The sequence below is a fragment of the Tripterygium wilfordii genome, chromosome 23 (assembly GCF_013401445.1).
Source record: "Tripterygium wilfordii isolate XIE 37 chromosome 23, ASM1340144v1, whole genome shotgun sequence".
Classification (NCBI taxonomy): Eukaryota; Viridiplantae; Streptophyta; class Magnoliopsida; order Celastrales; family Celastraceae; genus Tripterygium; species Tripterygium wilfordii.
Genome location: NC_052254.1, coordinates 1749570 through 1766832, shown reverse-complemented (window position 1 = coordinate 1766832; position 17263 = coordinate 1749570). Strand labels below are relative to the sequence as shown.

General features: G+C 39.9%; 5 protein-coding genes across 10 annotated transcripts; 1 reads left to right on the top strand and 4 right to left on the bottom strand.

Annotated features, from left to right (window-relative positions):
* Positions 1–66: 66 nt before the first annotated feature.
* On the bottom strand, positions 67–2251 carry LOC119993478 (aspartic proteinase NANA, chloroplast-like). The gene is made up of 3 exons (XM_038840635.1): positions 2137–2251; positions 1025–1541; positions 67–907 (listed from the first exon to the last, which is right to left on the bottom strand). Exons 1-3 carry the CDS (start codon positions 2249–2251, stop codon positions 67–69), a joined length of 1473 nt encoding a protein of 490 aa, XP_038696563.1.
* On the top strand, positions 2189–4678 carry LOC119992651 (probable 2-oxoglutarate-dependent dioxygenase ANS). The gene is made up of 3 exons (XM_038839450.1): positions 2189–2752; positions 2836–3157; positions 4311–4678. The coding sequence occupies exons 1-3, from the start codon at positions 2250–2252 to the stop codon at positions 4557–4559; spliced, it is 1074 nt and encodes a 357-aa protein (XP_038695378.1). The 5' UTR covers positions 2189–2249; the 3' UTR covers positions 4560–4678.
* A 2237-nt stretch (positions 4679–6915) lies between these two features.
* Positions 6916–10008, bottom strand: LOC119992902 (F-box protein At3g56470-like). 6 transcript variants are annotated; one of them, XM_038839728.1, is made up of 4 exons: positions 9824–10008; positions 8803–9309; positions 8341–8733; positions 6916–7842 (listed from the first exon to the last, which is right to left on the bottom strand). In XM_038839728.1, exon 4 carries the CDS (start codon positions 7837–7839, stop codon positions 7228–7230), a length of 612 nt encoding a protein of 203 aa, XP_038695656.1. In that variant the 5' UTR covers positions 7840–7842; positions 8341–8733; positions 8803–9309; positions 9824–10008; the 3' UTR covers positions 6916–7227. The 6 variants fall into 6 exon arrangements, with proteins under 6 accessions (XP_038695656.1, XP_038695657.1, XP_038695658.1 ...); XM_038839729.1 differs by having other exon boundaries at positions 8899–9309; XM_038839731.1 differs by having other exon boundaries at positions 7573–7842.
* Positions 10009–10566: 558 nt separating this feature from the next.
* On the bottom strand, positions 10567–12560 carry LOC119993855 (L-ascorbate oxidase homolog). Its single transcript, XM_038841145.1, has 3 exons — positions 12302–12560; positions 11116–12222; positions 10567–11038 (listed from the first exon to the last, which is right to left on the bottom strand). The coding sequence occupies exons 1-3, from the start codon at positions 12547–12549 to the stop codon at positions 10738–10740; spliced, it is 1656 nt and encodes a 551-aa protein (XP_038697073.1). The 5' UTR covers positions 12550–12560; the 3' UTR covers positions 10567–10737.
* Positions 12561–13988: 1428 nt separating this feature from the next.
* Positions 13989–16351, bottom strand: LOC119993641 (gibberellic acid methyltransferase 2-like). The gene is made up of 3 exons (XM_038840841.1): positions 15661–16351; positions 15153–15446; positions 13989–14503 (listed from the first exon to the last, which is right to left on the bottom strand). The coding sequence occupies exons 1-3, from the start codon at positions 16201–16203 to the stop codon at positions 14141–14143; spliced, it is 1200 nt and encodes a 399-aa protein (XP_038696769.1). The 5' UTR covers positions 16204–16351; the 3' UTR covers positions 13989–14140.
* Positions 16352–17263: the final 912 nt, after the last annotated feature.

Here is a 17263-nt window from a genome sequence, read left to right as displayed (position 1 = left end):
ACATCTCAATAAAATCTTATTGTTTTGAATGAGCTAGCATCAGCCTGTTCTTCGCATCTTCAACAACTAGGCTTTAGCAGTATCTTTCACTAAAGAAGTATATGTGCAAGTAGAACGCATAAATCCCAACCTGTTGTTTGCAAGATCAAACTCCCATAGATGATTCTGCTGCATAATATTACCAATCACAGTGTGTCCAGGAGTCGGAAGAAAACCGAGACACGACACGCCTGGAGCGACCTCAAAAACATAGTTCTTCACTGGTGCTTTAAACTGAGCCCCGTTCACAAAATGAAATGCAAACTTTGGAAATTTCTTCTTCCAATATCCTTCACTTTCAAAGCAGAATTCCAATGGAGGCCCATTAACAAGCTTCTTCCTCTCGATTTTTGTTAACCTGACCTCAAACGCGGCCATGACGGTATCGTAGGCAGGATAGGTTAACATTGTCAAGCTTGAACCAGAATCGAGTATGGTACCCCTTTCAACGTCAACTTCCCATACTTCAGGTGGGATGTTTAACATTTCGCCGCCTATGGAGATACCGCTGAGCTTTACAGCGTAGAATGGATCGACGACGCCTAGGAGAAGTTCTGTGTATTTCATTTTTTCAAATGGTCCTTCTTTTGGACGTCCAAAACTGAGAAAGTTGGAAACATTGCTAAAACTCAAGTGATCAACCAGGCAGTAAGAGAACATGTTCCCAAATTTCTCAGCTACTTTGACAGCAAATGAGTGTGTATTGTAGCCTAATCCCATGACCCCGTCGCTGTCATGGAAGGTCCCGTTCATCCATTGAGTACAACCGATCAACACATCATGCAATCTTACCTTGTGACGATTGTGCAGCCCAACTGTGACGGTCTCAGTGCCAAAGAACCCCATGGAGCTCGAACCATCTGCATATCTATTATCGACATGGTGAGCGAAAACGAATTATATAAGCATTGATAGAGAAAAAAAAGAGAGGAAGATCCAGAATTACAAATCATCTGAAAAAGCATGAACTTAGTGCTTGATCTACCTGTAATCATATGCGCAGGGGGCATCTGGTTGATGACATTTCGTCAAGGAAAATGATCTGGCAAGGTCAATCTTGCAAGTATCAGATGAGCATGGAATCGTCTTGAAAGAAGGGGACTGCCGAGCATGAAAGATCCTGCCAATATTTGGACGCTTGTCTGGACACACAGATTGTGTACAAGCGTAATGACAGTTCATCCAAGTTACATCGCTCCCTGTATCAGCAATCAACACAAACTTCTGCGGCGGAGTTCCAACTCGAAATGAAACGAAATACTGCCCCATCCCATAATCTGCGGCAGAACGCATTGGAATCGCCGCAAGACTAGCATATTTTGGCATTAGAACCTCATCGCTCCGATCAACCTCAGTGGCCATCCTTCCTCTACTGAGCCGATGCTGCATAATTTTCTGTCTTGCATTGTCGTTTTCAATAAGCTGTTTGATTCGGTCCGGAGACTTGCTGCTTGTACCGCTGATATGGGGTAGGTCCCTATGGATCATTACTTCAACAGGCCCTGTAGTTTTAGACAAGACTTTAATTGAAAATAACAGGATGAAGAACCATAGGAGAGATCCTGACGCATTCATGGTGAGGGAGGATGAAGAAGAAGAAAGACCCAAAATTGGATGAAAAAGTTCGAGAAAAAGAGAGAATTAGGAACTGGAAAGGGAGAGGTCTTGATCTGCATTTGTGGAAATCCTTAAAACCAGGAACACCAAGCATGTTCAATGCTCTAAAAATAGTATGGCAATTGAGATGCTTATATGTCTTTTGTTTATATAGAAAGCACGACGCTCTTGTGAGAATATTCAACCTAGGATGGCGAAAAAAAAAAAAAAAGTTCTGATCGGATAAGAGGAAGTGTTTATGAAATATATATATGTTCAAATCCTAATTAGAATTGGATTTCAAAGATTCTTAATTGATTAACCATGAATTAGTTTTAATACGGACAAATAATTCAGACAATAATCTAATTCGATTTTAAATCGAATAAATTCTATTATATTTGACCGAACATATATAATTTATGTCAAAACGTGATTTAATTCGATTTGGAGAAATTTCGTTATCCAGATGAGATAGAATTTTACCACCCCTAATTCAACCGTCCACACTCCACGGCCCACGCCCAAATCCAACGGTGGATAATATTTTCAGCTTTCTCATTGTTTTGGCGGAAATTTCAGTTTCACTCATCTGCATCATTTGTGGATGCGCCATGGAAGTGGTAGGTGATAGAGTACAAACCCTAGCAGACGCCGGTATATCACAGGTCCCGACTCAATACATCCAACCCCCACAGAACCGACCCAAATCAATCACTACCACCTCCGCCGCCGCCAACACCAATATACCGTCCATCGACCTTTTGGGTTTCGATTTCGATCGAAGGGACTCGGTCAGGGACGCTATTGGCCGCGCATGTGGAGATTGGGGCGCTTTCCACGTCACCAACCATGACGTGCCTACACGACTTCTTGACCAGATGAGAACCATGGCGTTGTCCTTCTTCAAGGACTGTCCTATGGAGGACAAGCTCAAGTACGCCTGCGAACCCAATTCGGCAGCCTCCGAGGGTTACGGCAGCAAGATGCTTGTTAGTGAAGAGGACGGAAATGGCGCCGTTTCGGTTCTGGATTGGAGAGACTACTTTGACCACCATACCTTGCCGCTCTCCCGCCGCAACCCTTCTCGCTGGTCTCACTTCCCTCCCAATTACAGGTGCATTCCCTTTGTGTAATTTGGGTTGGGTCGGGTTTGATATCTTATGTTGCCTGCAAGCTGTTTGATTATTTGTCTGACAGGGAAGTTGTGGCGGAGTACAGTGATGAGATGAAGGTGCTTGCGCAGAGGCTGTTGGGGCTAATCTCGGAGAGTTTAGGGCTCTCCACTGGGCGCATTGAGGAGGCTGTTGGGGAGTTTTATCAGAATATAACTGTCAGCTATTACCCACCGTGCCCTCAGCCAGAGCTCACTCTTGGTCTGCAGTCTCATTCTGATTTCGGTGCCATTACGCTCTTAATCCAGGATGATGTGGGTGGTCTTCAGGTCCTTAAGGATGGAGAGTGGGTCACCGTGCATCCTTTATTGGATGCCATTGTTGTACTTTTATCTGACCAGGCTGAGGTACATATGTCCCCTGTTGCATCTAGCTGAGTTTTTTCTTCTGAAGTTTATTTTTTATGATCAATTGTGGTTTCATATCATATTTGTTTCCGCCTTCTATGCTAGTTAGTGTTGCTAAATCTAACTCGATATAGTCGTAATCAGGTCAAGCAGAAGGTCAGGGTACATGCATTTGTCTGTTTGAAACTTGAAAGTTATAGCCTGTCTGTTGACTGAGATAGTTTCCTTTTATGATCATCAGACCTTGAACCTTGTTACGCCCAACCAACTCTGTAAAGTTAAACCCCCAAGGATACAGGTAGGAATGTACTCTGTTGAACAGATATGTAATGTTGTGTCTTAGGCTGTATAGAATACTCCCATTTTCTTCCATATCGCTCAAAATCAAAGCTCATCTTAATATCAAACTGAAATTTAAAAATGAATGTTCAGAAACAGGAGTTAAATGTATCGTGTTCTCCCGATATCCAGAACCTCATAGCGGTAGATGGACTTGTTCTCTTGTGCTATTTCAATTGGCAAGATTCCTATGACTCTCATCATAAATTTTATTCATTCACACTTTCCCTTTTATTAGTTGCTAATCATTTGGTGCCGTTTGCAGCCACCTCGGATCAGCTTTCTTAGAATCCTACTCTTATTTTAGGTTTTATCTTGTTGTTCCATTAACTTAGAAGGTTTTTTTTAGTATTGACATCTTTACAGTTTTCAGGAACATGCATAACATAGCTGATTCTTGTTTTGTTAAACGTGATTTGAGTTTGTTACATTAAACCAGTTTTTATCGTAATGGTGATATACTTCCTATTAATAAACTTGAGACACTCAATTGGTTATATATTTGTTTTGATAAGTCATGGGGTTACATCCTTAATTCTTTGATGGAGGAGAGAATTCAACGATGCTACCTTCTGCAAGTGTTAGGAGTTGGGAACCACTAAGTTTGTTATATGCAAGGCAAAAGACTCGCCAAATACGAAAATGTTGCATCAGGACATGGTCTTAACTAGTTTAGTTTTTGGCGAGCTATGGTTCTATTGATATTGATTATTATCCTGATCTTACAGGACAGTCGAGTTATATCAGCATAAATGGACTCAGTTATACTTTTATCTCTCTATATTTATGTTTTTAACTGGGACTTCCCTTGCAGATAATCACCAATGGGAAATATAAGAGTGCTCAACATCGGGCCATAACTAATTCTAGTAGGGCAAGACTCTCTGTCGCCACGTTTAATGACCCGGCCAAGGCAGTGAAAATATCCCCCGTTTCTGAGCTTATTGGCAACTCTTCCCCTCCCCGGTACCGTGAAGTCATATATGGAGAGTATGTATCATCCTGGTATTCTAAGGGCCCAGAAGGAAAACGGAATATTGATGCGCTACTGCTAGATTGCTAGTCCTTCCTTCAATCTCTCTGTAAGCATTCAATGCGATAAACACGCAACAAATCATCCTCTATGTTGCAATGATGTTCTTGAAGTTGAATATAATATAATTCTGTTATGCAGTCCTTGTTCACATGCAAATAAAGCACCAGAAAATCAACTGTATTCATTTCCGTCATTTATTTCTATCTAGGGTCATAGTCTTGCTTGAATCAAGGACGATATATCCTAATGAATCAAAACTCAAATTCTGTGTACAAAAATATGAAAATTAAATAGATAAAAAAAGAGTTGAGAATTACAATAATCAATAAGGTTAGACCCAAGTAGGCACACAATGGGAAGTTTGTCTCAAACATGTCATGAAATTATAAAAGTAAGGACGACAGTTACCATCAACACATAGATGTGGCCAGCTAAAGTTTCAATTTCCCCGCTCGTTGAAACGGACTTTGAAGCATCTCCAAGAAATATTGCGCAATCGCCCAACGTATCTATCTTAATCCACGCCATTAGCGACCAATCAAGCTTAAAAATGTGCCACGGTTTCCAGCCTTCAAAATTTACCTTGACCTACCTAAGGATTTGCCAAGAGAACGCCCGGACCAATCCAACAACTCCCAACTTCAAGAACAAAATATATAAAAGACTGAATTTTATTGATAATAATTGATAAACATAAGAACACACCATACTCTGCCAACAAGGGCTAACATAACACAAGAACATGCCATACTCTGCCAACAAGGCTAATATAAAAAAACACACCACTCCTTGCCAACAAGAAGGCTTATTTAGTTGAGTAAAATTCTAACTTCTCACTTCAACTTCTCCTGTCAAGCTTCTAGTATGCCACGGATTGCGAAATCAGGCAATGGGTTAAAGGCACCTCTCTCCCCTCAACTACAATGTGAGCCCCTTCAGCACAAATGGCATACATAATCAGTGAATTCCATTAGCTGCCCAGCCCTCCACAAGTTCATCTTATCCTTAGGGATATGGAAGAGAGGCTCAATCACTTCCTTCAACTCCTCAACCAGCTGGGTTTCTTCCACTTCTACTTTTTCGGTTTCAGTCCCATGAATGACATCTAAAGAGAATTTCTCTCCAAGTGGGGAGGCAGATATTGCCAACCCAATAATTCCGGCAATCTCATATGAACCTAGAGTAACAGAGTCCTCCATTTCAGTCTCAAATAGAGGGGCAAATGTGAGCACTTGCCTCCCTTCAAGTGTCTTTTTCAAGTCTAGAACATTGTCACTCTGAGTTATGGTTTTCATAAACTGCAATTTGGCACACTTAATCATCACTTGATTCACTTCAATTTCTCTCACTTACCCTTTACTCTCCAATTTGGATATGAATTTAGGCTCCATTGTCATAAGTATTGCATTTAGTGCCAATCACAACTGAAGCATTTTCATTCTTCATGCATTGACAAACCCCACCCAACTGAAGCACACTCACTCATCACACAAATCCCAACTGAACACACTCACTCATCACACAGGTTCTGGTTCTGGTTCTGGTTCTGGTTCGTTGTACAAAATGACAATATTATCCTTCATGTTAAAGGCTAGTGAGTTAAAACAATATTATCATTCTTGGGTCAATAGTTTGTTGGCCCATTTTTTTTGGTTATAATTATGCTTTCAGCCCAAGCATTAAGAAGGGAAATAAATAGAGTCCAAATGAGAGTATATATTTAAATAAATCTAAGATAACAAAAATTTTATTATCTGATTTTTAGCAATAAAAGAAACAAATTATGAGCACAGATGTCCCAACAGCTTCTTCCCAAATATAAGGCCTCAGAGGAAGTTCCCTAGTGAGTCCCGTTTTAAAATTTTCTGTAGAATGTAGTAGGACTTATGAAAATTACTGCATTTTTTGTTACGTAAACAATGTTCAAAATTCAAATTAAAATAAAAACGATATTTAATTACTTTTAAATGGAAGGGGAGGTTATGGGGCCACACAACGCTAAGAGCCCATTGAACAAGTTCTGGGCCCAAATAAGCCTTTTGGGTTAGAAGTAGGTCTGGGCCAATGACCAATGTCCAAAGTTTTCAGTTTTCAAACATGGGCAATGGCCCATAATGGATATATATGGCTTACCTTTGGTACCCAACCAAATAAGCCTTTTGGGTCAGAAGTAGGAATGTGTCAATGACCAATGTCCAAAGTTTTCAAACATGACCAACCAAATAAGTTTTTTGGACATCCGATATGACTCTACACTTGAGCCGTCATAAATATGTTGGACCAAAGCTCAACACGTGTCACAAGAGTATCGCTCGCTTATTCCAAACGTGCATCAACAACTTCAAAATGCTATGAAAGACAAGTCCATTAATATGAACAACAATTTTTTTGATTTTCAACTCGCACATTGTACTATAGATTATTTAAAAAACACCATAAAATAAAATAAAATAAAAAAAAGAGAGTTGAGAATTACAATAATCAATAAGGTTCAACCCAAGTAGGCACATATTCTTCGGGAAGCACTGGGAAATGTGTCTCAAACATGTCATTGTTGTTGAAATTATACAAGTAAGGACGATGATTACCATCAAGAACATAGATGTGGCCGGCTAAAGCTTTCATTTCCCCGCTCGTTGAAACCGACTCCGAAGCATCTCCAAGAAATATGACGCGATTGCCCAATGTGTCTACCTTAATCCACGCCATTACGATAAGTCGACACGGTAACTGCATCATAACTCGTGTCAACCACATAAAACACACAATTTGAACAAGTTGGAATAGTAGAGAATGTACCCTTGCCAGGATCACGAGCACCGGTGGTGGTTTTTATAACAGGTAAATCTATGGTTTTCCTGTTAAAAGCATGACATAAAAACAAGTGGCGGTTACCAGTTATCTCTGATGTTGCTGCTAGAAACACCCAGCCATGTTTTGAAGCGTAGACTCTGAATCTTACAGGACCAAACGCCGTTTCATCTGGCAACTTTGCGAATTTGTGACCAATGAAGTATTCTTTGTTGTTGGATGGATCGTAGAGGTTATATGATTGCACTTGCAAATCACGACCCAAACGCAGATGCAACTGACGGCCCAATCCAAGTATAAACGGCCATTTATCTGCAGGATGTACATTAGAAACAGAGCGCCAGCCCCTGCAAACTGAGTTGAATCGTAATTGGTCAACATAACATAATCTCGCCTTAATCAAGGATAATATATCCTCATGAACGTCAGACCATCCTCCTTGATTCTCTTTCAATCCAGCCCTATGCCTTGTAGGGAGTTGCAACACCAACCCCATCCCCTGGTAATTAAATTATAAACATATATACAAATAAATAATTATAAAAAAGGAGAACAAATTGAAAAAAACTCAAGAGTATAATATAAATATAAATATATATACACATGTATAAATAATTGAGAAAATTGAAACGAACACTCCTTTTCAAAAAAATAAAATAAAAATTGAAACAACACTTGAGAAACCTACCTTGCACTGCATCTTAGATCACTCTAAATAAAATAGGGTACAAGCAAGTATTTTGTTTTTGAGCAAACTCTTGATAGAATTTGAGTTTTGGGTAAAATAGAATAATATCGACAATCAGATGGCGTAGTGTGTGGATCCCCAATCAATCTAGCTAGCAAACACATGAATGGTTTGATAAGGGGAGGCTAGGGCTGACAAGCCTAGTACCGAATGCCAAAATATAGCAAACGTGAATTAATTAGGGTATATGCTGAAACAACATAATAAAATCCCCAAACAAAAATTAGGGTTTTTGAAGAAACAACATACCTTATGATTGTAGCCTTATGATTATAGCAGGGAGAGAGAGAGGCGCTGAGGAACGACACAACGATGAAAATAAAAGAGGTTTGATGGTGGAATTTGGGTTTTTTATATGTGACCCACCTAAGATTTGAACCAATCTCAACAACTCTCAACTTCAACGGACTCCATCAGACTCCACCATCTTACTTGTTCCTAGAGAAATAATATGGGATGCATCAATAGGAATCTGCCGCCAATCACCACAAACAATGTCGAATGCCCATAGCAAACCAGAACTACAAAGGCAATAGAAAAGTCCATTCCAGTATAGGGCATCCTTAACCATTTTATTCTCAAGATTTGCAAACTTATACATGCACCATTCGGCATCACCATTACGATAAGTCGACACGGTAACTGCATCATAACTCGTGTCAACCACATAAAACACACAATTTGAACAAGTTGGAATAGTAGAGAATGTACCGTTGCCAGGATCACGAGCACCGGTGGTGGTTTTTATAACAGGTAAATCTATGGTTTTCCTGTTAAAAGCATGACATAAAAACAAGTGGCGGTTACCAGTTATCTCTGATGTTGCTGCTAGAAACACCCAGCCATGTTTTGAAGCGTAGACTCTGAATCTTACAGGACCAAACGCCGTTTCATCTGGCAACTTTGCGAATTTGTGACCAATGAAGTATTCTTTGTTGTTGGATGGATCGTAGAGGTTATATGATTGCACTTGCAAATCACCAAACGCAGATGCAACTGACGGCCCAATCCAAGTATAAACGGCCATTTATCTGCAGGATGTACATTAGAAACAGAGCGCCAGCCCCTGCAAACTGAGTTGAATCGTAATTGGTCAACATAACATAATCTCGCCTTAATCAAGGATAATATATCCTCATGAACGTCAGACCATCCTCCTTGATTCTCTTTCAATCCAGCCCTATGCCTTATAGGGAGTTGCAACACCAACCCCATCCCCTGGTAATTAAATTATAAACATATATACAAATAAATAATTATAAAAAAGGAGAACAAATTGAAAAAAAAACTCAAGAGTATAATATAAAAATAAATATATATACACATGTATAAATAATTGAGAAAATTGAAACGAACACTCCTTTTCAAAAAAATAAAATAAAAATTGAAACAACACTTGAGAAACCTACCTTGCACTGCATCTTAGATCACTCTCGTAGTACATATGTAAATAAAATAGGGTACAAGCAAGTATTTTGTTTTTGAGCAAACTCTTGATAGAATTTGAGTTTTGGGTAAAATAGAATAATATTGACAATCAGATGGCGTAGTGTGTGGATCCCCAATCAATCTAGCTAGCAAACACATGAATGGTTTGATAAGGGGAGGCTAGAGCTGACAAGCGTACTACCGAATGCCAAAACATAGCTAACGTGAATTAATTAGGGTATATGCTGAAACAACATAATAAAATCCCCAAACAAAAATTAGGGTTTTTGAAGAAACAACGTACCTTATGATTGTAGGCTTATGATTGTAGCAGGGAGAGAGAGAGGCGCAGAGGAACGACGCAACGATGAAAATAAAAGAGGTTTGATGGTGGAATTTGGGTTTTTTATATGTGACCCACCTAAGACAACTCTCAACTTCAACAGACTTCCGAATCAATCAGAACTCGCAAGTCCGAAGGGGTGATGCAACTGTTCCAATTTAAATATTAAATTTTTTTAATTTAAAATGGTTCGACTTACTTACACACATGCAGTTATGAGATTGGGTCACTGGGCATCAATTAAAAGCCCAAATTAATGATGGGATAGGCCTTAGGCAAACAGATGTGGGCTATTGTGAAAATTTACTGGACTTTCAAAATTTGGCCTCAAAGCCCATCCAAAAGACAAGGACTTTGGCCTAACGATCTTTAAAGAAGGTGTTCAATAATAACATGTTTTCGGCCGAGCTTATTACCTAATTTATCTTTACACTTCGGCCCCAACGAGCTTATTCAAATGGGCCCATTACTAATATTTATGGGCCTCAATATATTCACGTGAGTGGCATTGACGTGATTAGTGTTGTTGTTTTACAATCATGCCAATATTTTTAAGAATACACGATTGACCCATTTTTTGGTTATAAATATGGTTGATCGAACTCAGCCCAAGCATTGAGTAAGGGAAACTTATATATTAAGCATAAACATAAAAAATCTCCAAAATAAATCAAGAGACGAATGAGAGTATATATTTAAACAAATCCAAGACAACAAAAATTGTAATATTTGATTTTTAACAATAAACCATAACCCTCCTTATTCGTTACCATCATCTACACACTCTGCAACATCATCATCATCATCATCTCTGTCTCTTGACTAGCTCTCCATGAGAGAGTGCGTGAATCTTTTTAATTCTTGTGCAAGTTTGATTAGATGCTGTAAGGAGGTGGCTTGGGCATGTCCTTGACCAGCCCACAAAGTATTGCATTGTCAGGGACATTGTACTCATCTCTCAGTGATCGTTCTGGGGACAAAACACTGATGTATAGTTGCTGTCCGAGGTAGTTCCTCTCCCATATCTCAGACCTCAGGTTCCACATTCCGGCGTTGTCGAATGTCAGAAGAATTGCAGCCCATGAGTTGGGGAAGACTTGGATTGTGTGCCTGCTAATCGCATCGAGGAGGTTGTAGTTCTTCCTCTTCTCTGGAGCCCAAGTTCCTGGCTCAATTCTGCGTAAAAATATATATCAATTGAATAAAACAGAGCAAGGCATATCAATGACAATGCTTAGGAGTTGTATACTTACGCGACAGCGAAGAATGAGTATCCGCTCAAGTGATAAGACTGCATGCTCTTCTCATGGTTCTCGAAGATGATTTCCACAAAGGTACGGAAGGTGACGTTGTTGACATTGGGTTGTACGGTCACCTTTTCGATCTTGGCCGGAGGTTCATCTGGGATGCTGTCATACTTGAAGACCTTGTCTGTGATTCCATAGTACTCCGCAAGCTTAAGTGGGGTTGGAACATCGACGTGAGAGACTCCATTGAGCGCGTAGCGAAGCTTGCCACCGGACCTATCAACTGTGTTCACAAGCTTGATTGTTCGGGTAATGTTGATGGCACCGTAGTGGTATGAGCCTTGGGGATTAGGCCTGGCAGCACTGGCCGTGAGGTTCCAGCGGAAGGTGCGGAACTGGTTGAGAGACCAAGCCCAACCAACCGGGGCTTCAGGGAGTTCAGGAGAGGCAGGGCCTTTACCGCCTTCGTAGCGCATAATTCCCTTTGAAGTTAGGACATTCTTGGTGAATCTGGTGGAAGCTACCATGTAATAGTCCTTTGGTTCTTTATCAGCTGTCACCAGAACCGAATAGCATTGCCCAGCGTGGACGTCGAGGGACTCGTATATGTTTTGCACAACGTGGGAGCCTTCCATCTCCACAAGCTTCATGTTATGCTTCTGGATCCTGAAATTGACTGATGTCTTGATCCCAGCATTGCAAATTCTGTACTTGTAGGTCTTCCCAGGCTTCATTGTGAAGAGAGGCTTGTCCTTGCCGTCTCCCTTAGCGGCTTGCCCATTGATCAACACACCCTCAGGCCGACCAATTGATTTCCCACTCTCCAACAACTTTGTGAGAGTTTTGAGGGTCTTGGTGTACCAGTCATTGATTATGACAGTGTAGTCGTCCTCTGGATCGGGGTAAGGGACGGGGATGAGCAAACGACTGTTGATTCGGAGGCCACCGAAGCCACCAATTGCTCTATGCATCCCCACACTTGGGTAGTAAATGTAGCTCCCAATCTGATCCTTTACCTGGAAATGGTAGGTGTAGTTGGTGCCAGGAGCGATCGGGCAATTCGTTCCAAGCACACCGTCTTGCCATGAATTCTTCCTCTGCTGGATGCCCGTCCTGCAGACATTATAAACAAAACTTGAGGATCTTGACGTTCCATTAAGTACTAATTCTAACAAGAGAACAAAATTATTACCAGGTGAGAAGGAATGGCTCGTCGAGATTGTTGAAGACATTGACAACAACGTTGTTGTTGCTAGTAGAGTTGATATTGGGTCCTGGAAACTGATTGTTGATCATAATAGCTTGTTGAGGAACTCCCAGAGGAGAGATGGTGCCGTAAGTGATATTCCATGTGAAGAAAATGTAAGGATCTTCACCTCGAACCATCGACACAGTCCCCGCTGCGAGGCAGAGCAATAACACTAAAATCACCCCATCCATGATGTTTTTGCACTTCCCTAATACCCAATTCTATGTGTCTGTAAATGTCTATATATCTATCTATGAAAGTTGAAGAAGATTTGGCTTCTGCAGCTACTGCTTGTCCCATATATAGGTTGGGCTTTCTTATATCATATTAATGGAGAATTTGTAACCATTCAAGACCCGCAAAGTTCTCTGTGTTCACGGTTGTCATTGTTTTGCGTTGTTCCTCTCAATGTTATTTGGTCTCCACTTTTACCGGTTAGGGACAGTTTTTGTTCAATTCAGTTGTTCTTGTCCTAACACTATGCATGCTCTTGCTCACCTTTTCATTGCTATTTATGGAATATGCATACATAAATATACACACACGTTAAATATATGCAAATAGGATGCATTTTTCTTTGATTCATATCTTCACATTCTAAACTAAACACACAAATTTTGAATCCCTAAGTTAGTAGATCAATCTCGAATGTAATGGCAAGAGTAATTACAAAGAAATCGACTAGTAGGATTCAAAAGTCATATTTTCATAATTGCGCAAAACTTATTAGAAGACTCGTTTCGATGTGATTGTCAAGATCACTAGCCCCGTCATATTTTTGTCTAATTCCATCATTTAAAGTCTTAAATGGGCTTTTTAATGTTGTACTACTTACCCTTCCCAAAATTGCAATAAATTCTTTCTTATTCTTTATTATGGTGTGGACCGGGCCTGAGGAGGTAAATTGGGATCTAATTTTCACGAAAAGACCGACCTAGATCGAAGCGGGCTTGATGCCTAAAATGTCTTTGTTTGGACCCAATTCCTTTTGAAAAGGTTTGCAAGAGCCCAACAACATTCAGTCAAAAAAAATGTTAAAAAGGCATTTTAAAGTCCCACAATCCCTGATGAAGACCAAACAATATGATTTATAAATGTGACTCAACATAATAACACTTGAGACATCTTTTAAAATGACAAAGCTACACGATTGTTTGGGACCTAAGTATGGACAATACTTCTAATGGTTTGACAGGGCTAGCCCTAACCACTTTAGTGCTCAAAGCGTCACTGTAAAGTGGTGTCTTATTGGGGAACCCCCCCCCCCCCCCCCCCGCAAAATGAGACGATTCTAACGTGTCGTGTGCGTGCATGTTGATGCGCGAGGGAGAGGAAGGAGGAAATTTGTTAGGAATTTATTTTGATTGATTTTTGGACTAATTTTAGGCTCGGGCCTGAGCTACTGAACTTATGCATTAGGTGTAAGAAAATAAAAAAAGTTATGGTGTCTTGAGCAGGTTTGGTGTCTAAAGCCCTACCTTATCTTGTCATCAAGTGAGAAATTTTTGTGCCTACGTTCTTGACGATCCGAGGTTAGACTTATATCAATATATCATATGTCTAGAGTGCAAACTTGTATGACTAATTCTCGTATTACACAATCAGGTTAATTCAGTGATACAAACTGACAAGAAGTGAACAAGTGCAATTTTCTTTGTATGAGTTTAAACTATTGGAGGTGACAGCCAGTCATGGCATGCCCAACATTCCCCAAACTGGGTAATGTTTATTTTCACTCTATTTTTTTTTTATCTCTCTAGGTTTTTGTACTTGGTTCTGGTCTCATATTCTGACAGCACAAACAACAATAACACCATAAAAAATGGTCTTGTGGAGGAGGGTAAAATCGGAAGAAACTCTCTCCTCAAACCGCTTGAATAGTTGATCGGAGAGGTATGGGCCTAAGTGGGCCTCAACAATGGGCCTTAGAGTGGCTCTTACCAGGTTGGCTTTGGCTCTACCGTAGGAAACCGGATCCTTAATCCACTCTTGTTGTTTATCCTCCGAATGCTCCACGAGTGTCTTGTACTCCATTCTTTGTATCTCAAAACCACCACATTTTCTTATTGCATTTTCTACCTCTTCCATGCTTCTCATGTATGCTGGAATGTTGAACCCATCTCTAGTTTCCTCATCTATCAAACCCTTCAACCAAAAAAAAAAATCATTAATCATTGTATTTGGTTGGCAAATAGTACTATTATACACGAATAATTAGGTCAAATTAATAAGTACGAGCAGAAACTTCATTTTTTTTGGGTAACCAAGAATTTCCCAATCCAACATGCCCATCGGACATTTGGGTCATTTCTAAACTCGGGTAGTCAATCCAACCCGTTCCACACTGGCGATAAGAAAGATCGGGTCGAAACCCGTGCGAGAAATAACTTCTAAACGTAAGAGTTGAACTTGTGACATCCCGCATTTATCAGGAGTAACCACACTCAACTTCAACATCCCAATCAAAAAACTTGTTTGTTGAGAAACTCCATTGCTATTAGCTCATAATTCGATTATAAAATCCACGTATTGATTCGTGAGTGAAAAAATTTGAAAAAATGGAGCTAGGTTGACGTCGGGTTTAAGACTTTATGCTGCCAACCTAGCTAACTATCACAAAAAATTTCAAACTTCAAAGCACATATTAAAGGAATTATAAAGGGAGAAAACGAAAGAAGCGAAAAAAAAGCCAAAGGGTGGGTGAAGCATCTGAAAATTAACCAGTTGGAATAATAATAATAAGAGGAAGTTTTGCAACGAATGCAAAAGATCGAGTCAGAGAGCTTGTAAGTACCTCATTTACTAGGTCTTGCCAAGCTTGATCCATTGAATTGGTGAAAGGATGCTTAGCTCTTGAATCTGGATCACCCAACTGATTCTCCGGCGGCTGCGATCCAGGCCTTCCTCCCATCAACATAAACAGTATTCCTCCTTGTAATATCTCTTCTTTCCTGCACCTCAAAAAGTCTTCCATGTCCTTCTCTGATTGCTTTGCGTATGCTTCCACTACCTCCTCCTTCGCTCCATCAATCCACGCTCGCCCTTTGTTCCACGCTGGCGACGCCTTGTCTACCACTGCATCCGGAATCTGATTCATCGTAGAAACTAATTCAAAGACATAATCTTAATCGAACTGCTTACTATTTCTTCGCCTTTGTAATTATACAGTATCATCATGTACTACGTACTGTTCAAAACGATTCTACTCAGCTTATAAACTGCGAAATAAGATAGCTTATAAACTGCGCAGCAGCGGAAGTCAACTTTCAAGACGATAATGGAATAGTACATGCACAGTGTACCTGGGAGAGCCAGTGCAAGGCACTCAAGCTGACAGCAATATGAAGCTTTCGTTTCGCGAAAAGGCGATAATAGAACGATCCAGGAACACCGGCAGCATAGTAATTCCTTGATTTCTTAGCAGACAATGACTTGAACAGAGAGTTGAAATCATTGGAAGGAAGATCAGAGAAGAAAGCCTCAAATTCAGGCTCAAGGCTGCACTCTTTCGCATAGCGCAGCCTCAAGCTTTCGACAACCATGTCAATTGTGGCCAAAGTGTTGTACCCAGTTGCACAACCCAAGTCAGCTATTCTTAGGGAATCATGATCAGCCCCTTCTTCGTTGTTATTGAAGAAGAGCTTCATTGATTGAATTGCTGTTAAAAGCATTGGTTTACACAAGGTGATTGCGGAGGCCGGGGCTTCGGAGTTCTTAGCATAACTACCATCATCATCTCCTCCTTGCATACATAGAACTCTATGTAGCCCTCCTGTCCATGTCTCTGGATAGTACTCCTTCTTCATGATATCTAAAGCTGCTTCTGATTTTGTGGGTATACTCATCTCAGTATGTAGTTTTAGTACTAAAGATGGTGATGATGATTGATGATATATGCATTTATATATACATGGGGTGTGGAAGTCCTGGCTGGCTAAGATTGCTTTGCTTTAATGAATCATCTATATATATACTACTTTGAACTGGAATCGTTCATGAGAAAGAATAAAGCTTTTCACTATTCTCTCTCTGTGTGTGTGTATATATATATATATATATAGATTGACAATGACTTGCAATTAGAGTGGACAAGTAACAACGGAGATTTTATATGTAGTTATCTTTTTTTAGGTCATAGTAGCTAGATTTAGTGTGTATTTAGTTGAGATATCATTTGTTGAAAGAAAAAAACTGATTATTAGGATAAGGTTTGTGGCACTACACATCATTATCATCTTTTATTCTAAGTAGATTAAGTCTCCCAGATTGAAGAGTCTCACTGCAAATTCTAACACAACTTGTCTTGTCATCAGCACTTACGTATTGGTTTGATCCATGCGCTCGGTATGACTCAACTTACCTTATCGTCAAGTGAGAAATTTTTATATGCACAAATAGTCGGTTAAAAAAATGTAAAGATATTCTTTTGGTACCACCAATATTTTCTTTTCTTTTTTTTAGATTATGCTTCATAATTCATCATTGTATAGATATCTTTATCAAGTGAGGGGCCTTCGAGATATATAGAAATAGACTGTTTAATAGCTTCCTTAGGAGAGAGTGGAACTACCCTCTTAGGGGGGGTCCTGAAATTAATGGAGGACATTCAATATAGAGGTCAACAAGAACCCCCCCCATTTTCATTCTCCAACTGATATTCCTTCACAGCTGAATTATTGCATGAATATGTATGTATGTATATATGTGTGTGTGAGTGGGTGTGATGTATGCAAATTGACCATTGAATTAAATTATGACTTTGCTAACTAAGAATATAAACTAAATGTGCTGTGTGAGCTAGCTATTAGCCTATTACATCAAAGCACCAACCACAATTTTCTTTTGCTTGACTATGAACATGTGAAATTAATGACTTAAAACATAAGGACACTATTGGGACATTTC